At 45.2% G+C, this 9,174-nt stretch overlaps 1 protein-coding gene across 15 annotated transcripts in view; it reads left to right on the forward strand.

Annotated features, from left to right (window-relative positions):
• Nucleotides 1-9,174, forward strand: part of LOC311249340 (E3 ubiquitin-protein ligase MSL2-like) — an 83,847-nt gene that overhangs the window by 45,224 nt on the left and 29,449 nt on the right. For 7 of the 15 annotated variants that reach the window (XR_014621160.1, XR_014621161.1, XR_014621162.1 and 4 more), the window contains 2 exons: nucleotides 6,553-6,656; nucleotides 7,550-7,630. Coding sequence is in view for 4 of the 15 variants with exons in the window: in XM_084340293.1 (XP_084196419.1) it covers nucleotides 916-2,288; nucleotides 3,077-3,376 (1,673 nt within the window). In the remaining 11 variants the exon portion in view is untranslated. Of the gene's footprint in view, nucleotides 1-915; nucleotides 2,289-3,076; nucleotides 4,310-6,552; nucleotides 6,657-7,549; nucleotides 7,631-9,174 lie in introns of those variants that run through there. The other 8 variants (XM_084340293.1, XM_084340294.1, XM_084340295.1 and 5 more) reach the window with 2 other exon arrangements.

Here is a 9,174-nt window from a genome sequence, read left to right on the forward strand (position 1 = left end):
GCATCGGGGCGTTTCTCTGTTTATCATGTTGAATAACAGCCTCCACACACTGGATATTATGCATCTAATCTCTTTCTCACCCTCCTCCTCTCTAAATATACAACGCTGTAAAAATATATAGACAAAAATTAGGAGGTGGAGGAAAAAGAGAGTGCATTTATGTTTACACACAACTTTAATTATCATTGGCTGTGAATGTACAAGATAAAATGGGCTGTAAATCAAATAAGAGCACTCTGTGGTTTCTCTGCTTGCGTTAGGTTGAAAATAAACATCATGTATGATTTATTTCGTTGGTATTTTTAATGCACAGTTTTCACTGCTCATGCATAATGCATTAACTCTCCCTCGGCCATAGCAAGTAGATATACGGTTCACTGCGAAGGGAATACCTCCCGAGGTAAAGGAGATACTTGTGTTGCCGTGATTGAAAAGAAGAGCATCTTCATTACACTCAGATATTGATTGCTCCTCCACCTCCACTGTATAAATAACAGATCGATACAGAAGCAGTCCATACATCGCGTTAAATATAGACTTTCTGCAGTTGCGTGGGATTCATCAGACAGGCAAGGCACAGTGTGTAAGGTTGCTTGTGTCTCATGAATGCACCTTCATCCTTTTTTCCCATCTGCAGCTGCACTCCCTAGCAACCAGCGTTGCCAAGGAAGCCCCTCTCAAAGAGCGGTTGTCATTCAGTGTGGCCGATTGCCAGGCACCACTCAGGTTTACAAATACATGTCAGTCGAGGAAGCTACAGCAAACAAGGAGGCAGTCGTTTTAAATCCTGAATATTCTTAACGCTCCTAAACTTATTTATTAATTAATTTATTAAATTATCAGGTCATTGGTTTGCTTGGATTCTTGTGTGGTATATTGTTTTTCTATATTTGCTCTTTCCCCTCTTATCAACAGGTAACCTGTTGCAGGACCCCATCGCTCCCACCGACTCATCATGTCAGCATTATGTCTGTCGAGGCTGTAAAGGTCAGAGGATGCAGCTGAAGCCGTCCTGTAGTTGGTGTAAGGACTATTCCCGCTTTGAGGAGAACAGGCAGCTCTCCTTGCTTGTCCACTGTTACAGGAAGCTCTGTCTCTACATCACCCAGTCGCCGCTCGCCCCGCACATAGCCAGCGCCGCCAGTGACTCGCCGGACCTCCAGGCCATCCTAAATGAGGGCCTCACGTTGGCTGAGAGCGAGCCAGAGGTGGAGGACATTTCAGATACAGTCGGCCTGTCGCAAACAGCCTCCACCTCCGAGCTTGTCCTGCCTGATGACACCCCGCCTACAAAGGAGCTCAAGGTGGAGGAGCCGAGCCCTGTCAGTGTGAATGGGCTGCATGATTGTAACGGCCTGGTCAGTTCGGACACTCTGCAACCCATCACCATCGAAACAGGTGGAGGTGTTGCAAAGCAGGAGAGCTTCTCGGAGGAGATCCCGGTGTGTGTGAGTGTCACAGGGAGTGGGGAGGCGGGGCTTTGTGACATCGGCGCCTTTGGGGATGACCTGAAACATGGAGGTGGACAGTTGTTGTTGAGTGTTGAGGAGGTGCTCAGGACTCTGGAGACGGACACTGACCCTGAGCCCAGCCCCCAGGACTGCCCCCCCTCTGTACATCAGTCCAGTCTTAATGGGCCTCACTGCCCATCTGGTCCTGACTCCTCCCGCCTCATCCCCTCCCTCCCCCCAGAGAACAGCCCTCGCCCCCTCCAACCTCACCCACAGCCCTCACTGCAGCCTCCCCCTCAGCCCTCCACAGTCATCCCCCACGTTCCCCCTCGGTACCACCGCAAGCGCTCCCACTCAGAGAGCGACAGTGAGAAGGTGCAGCCCCTCCCCATCTCCAGCCTCTTACGAGGGCAGCCCCTCGGTGCCAACAGCTCCCCCCATCACCCCAACCCTGGTGCCACCACCAAACAGGAGCCCAAGTTCCCTGCAGCCACGCCCCACCCACACCTGGCCCCCGTGCCTAACGGAGGTCCCCCCAAGGTGGGCAAGACTGTGCTCGTCTCCAACAAGGCACTGAAAAAGACTGTGGAGCATCACGGGGGTCCCAAGAAGGCTTACACCAAGGCCAGGCAAGGGGTCCCCAAGCCCCGCGCACAACCCCGTGACAGAGTACCCCCACACCCCCATGCACACCCCCTGACTCACCCACCAAGCCCCTCGAAGCCACTGTATAAGAAGCCTGTGGAGAAGAAGGGCTGCAAGTGCGGCCGAGCCACACAGAACCCCTCTGTGTTGACCTGTAGGGGGCAGCGCTGCCCCTGCTACTCCAACCGCAAGGTGAGAACAACAGGTTTTCATGGTTTCATGTCTAAAACTACAGTGAATGACAAGGTGATATATAGAACACACATTTGGGAAAGGTTCACCCAAAAATGAGAATTCAGTCATCATTGAAAGTCCGGTTGAAGTTTCATAGTCCACAAAACATTTCTGGAGCTTCACAGCAAAACAGCGTTGCAGCATTCTGCTAAACAACTGAAGCAGCTGGAGACTTGATTTAAAATGTAAAAAACAACCTTGAAACATCAAATGGCTCCATACAGCTTGTCCATTTAAATAAATAATGTTTTTTCAGATCGATACTCAGGGCTTATGGAGGCTTTTTTTTTCTTTTTGCGTTTTAAAACAAGTCCCCAGCTACTTCAGTTGTTCAGGAGATTGCTGCAATGCTGTTTTGCTGTGACGACGAAACTTGACTCGACTTTCCATCTGCATGAGTAGAGTAGACAGCTGTTCCTTTAACCTCTCTTTGGCAAAATGATCTAAACTGACTCTCTTGTCCTGGAGCTTTTAACTGGGTGACACGGTCCTCATCAGCAGATGCAGTTTGCTCTTTTATGATGGGACTGTAGATGTTCAGACTTCACATTATTCTGAACAGCTGCAGGACTTCTGTTTCATTTTGGCTTAAAGAAGGTTGACAGGTCGTTTTTTTTGAAACCGCAGATTATGAAACAGCCTATTTAACCTTTCTGTTTTGTCTGGGACATTTCTTTGAGCGATCTGTTATGTTGTTTTCATTATTTACTGGTTCGTGTCGTATTAATTATGCTGGTTTCTCTCAGGCGTGTCTGGACTGTATCTGCCGCGGCTGCCAGAACTCCTACATGGCCAACGGGGAGAAGAAGCTGGAGGCCTTCGCCGTGCCAGAGAAAGCTCTGGAACAGACTCGGCTCACGCTCGGCATCAACCTCACCAGTATCACCGCGGCCGCCCTCCGTAGCCCGGCCACCAGCTCCCCCGGCAACACCCTTCTCAACGTCACCACGGCAACGGGAGCCCCCGTCACGGCCACCTTCTTGTCGGGGGCGGGACACGACAACAGGGGCTTCGACGATTCACTGGAGATGCGGTTTGACTGCTGAGGTCAGTCGTCACGCACATTCCCCGCCCCGCCAGCCGGGCGTTATCCATCAGGGCGTGCCAGGGAGCTGCGGGGGGCGGAGCCAGAACAAGGCAGCTACAGTGACGGGCGATAGTGAGGGTCACCAGCCGAGGCTGAGGAGTCGCCCTCCGTCCATCGCCCGAAACTGCACCATGCTTGTGGTCTTGCATACAGATGCAGTGAGGAAGAGGAGAAGGAAGAAGAACGAGGAGATGTAGCGTTACTGTATGTGCAGAGATTTCAGTTCAGTGGAGATAGAGTTTCTTTTTTTGTTTTCTTCTCTACTATGGGTAATGTGTAGAGCATGTTGTGTAGCTACGTCGGGAGTGTCGACCACGGTCGCACGCCTCTCCGTGTGTGTATGTGTGTGTGCGTGCATGTGAGTGTGTATGTATGAGGGAAGGGTTTGGTTTGGAGATGAACCTTATTAGCAGGAACGGAGACATCATCATCATCAGAGACTGGTGTAATTTATATAAAAGAGAGAACTTTTTGTACATGGAATCATCAGTTTCCATTTGAGAAGACATTTTATGATATATTTTATAAGTTACATGTAAAAACCAACGGAAGCCGGTGCAGGAGCACGCCTGCATTCAACCAGAATATTTTCACACATGTAACAGATTGTATTTTGTAAACTTTGCTCGACCAACAGAAATAAAACATCAGATTTGGTAGATGACTATCAAAGGCTCCTGAAGATTTAAACCATTTGTAGTCATGCAGTTTTTAAGACCTTTCGCAGCAAGAAACCGGGATGTGAATTGAACACCACCAGCCAAACGGACGTTTCACTTTAGTGTGTTGAATGTTTATACTGTGTGAGCCACCAGAACATTACTGAGATGTTATTGTGTACTAAATAACATAAAACTGATAAAATCTTGGAGTCAACCAAGACAAAACGTCAGTCCCTGTTTTGTTGTTTGATATGTCGAGGATGTGAGTTACCTGTCTAATCATTTTGTGTTCCTGCATTAAGCACTTTCCCACTTTTTCTCACTGGCCACACAGCGTAAACCCACCATATTTTCTTCTTTTCTTACGTGTGTTTAAAAACTCTGGTTGACTGCAGGCCCCTGCACGTTGTTATTCACAAGTTTTTGGTTTCTGGAAGCGACACACATGCTGCTAAATACCACAAAGGACTCAAGAAGGAGAGCACACCTGTTTTCCTCGTCTTCTTTTTTGTTTGTTTTTGTTTTTAATATGTTGCGTTAACAACATTTGCAGTATTTATTGGACGTCTCCTAACAATAGGTTACGTGTCGGGCGTCGGTTCCGCCCACTCTTCTGCCTGTCAAGTCTGTCGACCCAGTCTGGACTTTTTCTGTCTCAGTTAAGTTGCTGTCTCCTTCTTAGTGTTAGTTTCTGGTGTCTCCAAACGGTTTTTGTTCTCCCTCGGGGCATTTAAATACCTGTAATATAACTGTAACATATTTCCACAAAAAAGAAAGAAAATCAAAAACTTACAAAGTGTTGTGTCATTATTTGTGTCCCTCTCGTAGTCTGAGGCTTTCTCTTTCTGTCTGAAGACCTGGTGTTAACATCTGTCCTGTGTGATCTGATCACAACATGCGTCTCGGTTTACCACTTGTGATCGGATCTCACTTCTCTGCTCGATATGCAAATAAAAGGATACGATGTATTTTACATAAAGAAAGAGACATCTTCAGGTTTAACGTTTGCCGAATTAATAAGAAGGAGCAAAACAGTAAATCTTTTTTTTTTTGTCAGCATTTCAAAAGGTTTGTAAAGTTTCTAATAACTACATCTCACAAAATTGAGTGTTTTTCAAAGGAAGTCTGGGTACTTACTTGTCAGGTGTCAAAGCAGGTGTTTGCATTAGTTAAAATTTGACATGTTTGCTCTCAGTAAAATGAGGTATGACGCACAAGCAGACAGGCTGGTCCTAGGAAAGAAACAACTAAACGTTAAGCATTCAATGCTGAATTTACAAGAAGAAATCAATGATTTCGAATTTGTCGTAAAACTGTTTCACAAAGTTTGTTAAGTTTCTTCTCACTCAACAACTCTTAAAATCACACGATTTGTTAAGGGAGTCTGGTGATGTTGTGGTTATTGAAAGAGTGTTGACAAACATCTGATTCAAACATGGACAGGTTGAGAGACACTCATGATGCATGTTGATACCCAGTGTGAACAGCCTCTTTAAGTGTTGTTCATTGTTGCTGCACTGCTGCAGATGGACACTAGAGGGCAGCATGGAGCTTCAGTGCGCAGTGCAACGCTGCAAATGTCCAGAAATCAAAGGTGTTCCTCGGCTGTACCTGTCCTCCAGTGGTCATCCGTCCTTTCGGCTTCTTGCAATGACATTGTTTTTATTTTCAGCGGCTTAATTAAATCACAATGACTCAAGTCTGCCAAAATAACAGAACATCCGCAATTACATGCACAAACTAGAAATGTGATTTAATTTAAAGTCTGAGCTTTACAGACCCAGAATGAAATGAAAGAATGATCCATCTAATTTTGCGCTTCTGTTTCAAATAAGCCAGCCGGTTACAGAAAGGACTCCCGCTGCTTTTACCAGATAATATCAGACTGCAGTGCTCTCCTCCAGTACACCAGGCTCTTTTAACTGAATGTTTCCAGTTAGTTTTGTTTATTTTAACTTTTTTTATTTATATAAAATCAAGAAAAGTACTTTTAAACAAATATGTGTTTGAGATGTCTAAAATTACACTGTAAAAACTCTCATTTTGAACCCTGTAAGGACGTCTTTAGGATATGTTTTGCTCAGCGGGGACTGACCATCAGCCGCTGATGAAATCCCTGTATTTCATATTTTGACGTCTTATAAGTCGTCACCTTTTCCAGCAGCCAGCAGTGCTGCTCTGAGAGAAGATTACAAAACCAGATTTGTCCTCGCTTTCCATCTCACAGCAGAAAGGAAAGTCTCTGTTGTGTTGTTGTTTCAGATTGTTTGAAGTCGTCCTGCCACTTTGAATCACAGCAGTACAAAGCGTTTCTCCTCTTCACTCTCCACACTGACGACATCTGAAGTCAACACTTTGATCTGTTATGTTTGGTCAGCTGTTCTGCTTGGATTTGTTTGATCGGTGTGGCAGTTCGTTTAAAAGACCTTCTGAGGCGACTGCCAACATTCAGATGTTCCCTGTTGTGTTGCAGTGTTTGATCTGTGTGCTGTGGGCTTTACGGGTCGAGGAAATGCTCCTCCTTCTCATGCAACGTGGAAGATTTGGCTACCTGTTGGATTCATACACAGCAAACAGGTGACGGCATATCGTCAGCAGCTTGCTATCTGGACATCGTAACGCAGTACACAGATGTCGTAACGTGAAAACTGTTACTCACTTAATGAAGTTATGAATAGCTTCAACCAAAATGTTTACATATTGCACCTTTAAGCTAAATAAACCCGGATTGGATGGAAAATGCATCACCACAAAGCTGAAAACAGGCTGTTTGTCTCAGGACGGCCACGCTGCAAACACGTGACGATCGTAGGCAACTGGACGTGTTTCAGTTTCTTGAAGACGTCTCACCTCTCATGCAAGAGGCTTCTGACTAACTGGAGGGGAGTCACAGGCTTTTAGACTCTGTGTGGGAGTGTCCTTACAGAGTCGTTAAGGAAACTCCCACATAGATTTTAAAAAAACTGAACTGAAGAAGCCAAACTTTAAAAAAAACTCATCACAGCTGCAGGATTTTACAAGGTCCTGTGAATTTAACAGAAGTTTCAAAGTGAATTTCTTCAAGAAAATCCCTGACATGAACTGGGAGGAGTGGAGACCTCAGATACCCCGACGGACACGGGATGTTTGGTTAAAGGTCGGTAATTATTGTTGAGGCTCATTCCCAGATCTTCAAATACACTTTGGGGTCGAATTTCGGGGTTGGGTAGCGAGCGAACTTCTGTACTCTTCGACCTGGGAATGAGACTAAACAAGCAACCATCTCCCTCCAGATTCGCCTCCCTACCTTTAATAAAGTGATCAAACTGCGCCGTGAACAAACACTATAAAGATCCTTCTACAAACGTCTTTATTCCACATATTTACAGACAGAAACTCCCGGGTTATTTACATTCACATTTAGTTCAAATTGTGTTTAATTGTCTTGAAGCTGATTTGTGTACAGGTGTGTACTCTCTGATGCCTTTCAGGTGTTTGAGCTCCAGCTGATACTGAGGACTGACTGCAGGTGGAGGGTTTCCAGTTATTCCACACGGAGGCAGAGCAGAAAGGTACTGGCTGTGTCCATTTTACATCACGTTTGCTCCTGGATTATAGCAATCTTTGTGGATACCAACACTGAAAAAATGTGTCTATACATTCATAGAAAAAAAACAAACAAAAAAAAAAATAAGGAGAAAAACGGGAAAATAATGTGATATTTACAGGAGTGCTACAGTGAATGCTGAATTCACAAAATGTGGATGTGTGGTTGATAAAACTGGATGAATCCGAGTTTAACAGGCGAGGGTGAAGTCTCGACCTGAGAAATGGTGGTTTGACCCTAAAGAGATTTCTGCTGGAGCTTTCAGCCACTTCTCATGGCCTTCAGCAAGCATTCGAGTAAGACCAAGTTAAGTTAAAGGAACAGTCCATCTCTCCTCCCCCTCACATCGATGGAAAGTCAGGTGGAGTTTCGTAGTCCACAAAAAATTTCTGGACCCAAAAAAACAAGCTTGAATCTTCACTGTAGCTGCTAAGCTAACAGCGTTAGCAAGCACAGCGTCTTTCCAAATCAGTTTGGGATCTCGGGGCTTCCGGAGACTTGGATTACACTTTTTTGTCTCCAGCATCTTCAGTTGTTTAGGGAAACGCTGCAACACTTTTGCTGTGGAGCTCCAGACATGTGACTTTGAGAAACCTGACTTTCCATCAGCATGGAGGGAGGAGATGATGACTGAATTGTCATTTTTGGGTGGGTAACTGTTTCTTTAAGGATTATGTGGTCAAACTACTACTTCCTAAATCAAGTATGAACCTTGAAGCTCGATCTGTTATAATCACTTATTCATCCAGATTTCCCTCGGTCAGATATAACTGATCATTTTGGTTTACGTGTCCTTGAACATTAGTAGATTTGTTGCACAATCACATGGAAGACAGACGAGCTACAGAAAAAACAATCCCACATTTCAGCTGTTTGGATGCCGATGTGAATAATTATCTTCCAAAGTCGGCATGTCACATCTGCAGTTCATCCAACACGACATGAACGGCCAAGAACACAGACATTTCATTTAATACACCATTTGGAGAAAGGTTACGTAGGACGAGCCAATAAACTGGACGACCGACAGCAGAAAAAGAGAGACTGCGGGGCTGCAGCCAGCAAAAACACAGCGCCGAGTCTCATTAGTGAGGAGCAGTGTTTGAACGTTAACCGTAAAACTCATCGAGGAGGCGGTGACGATGTTACACCACAGGTAAACTGTCTCAGAAGTTCAGACGAGAGTTAACAGCGAGCTCAAGAACCAGCATTTGCAGGCTGGTGTAGAGAAATAAAAACACGACATATAGCACCATATTTACATCTTTGCACAAACACACATCCAAAGACTCGACTAACATTTATGTGTGTGGCCTCCGAGCATCATGAATGTCCAGACCATGAGTTTTATACAAACATTTCTTAGAGGCAGCGTCAGTTTTTCAGAACAGAATGAACCGTGGAATAAAATGTGTCATTTTAAGTCTAAACTGACTTCAGGAATCATCTCCCCACCATCATGCTGACGGCAAGTCAGGTGAAGTCTCGTAGTCCACAAGACATTTCTGG

This window comes from Pagrus pagrus (assembly GCF_965226575.1).
Source record: "Pagrus pagrus genome assembly, chromosome: 20".
Taxonomy (NCBI): domain Eukaryota; kingdom Metazoa; phylum Chordata; class Actinopteri; order Spariformes; family Sparidae; genus Pagrus; species Pagrus pagrus.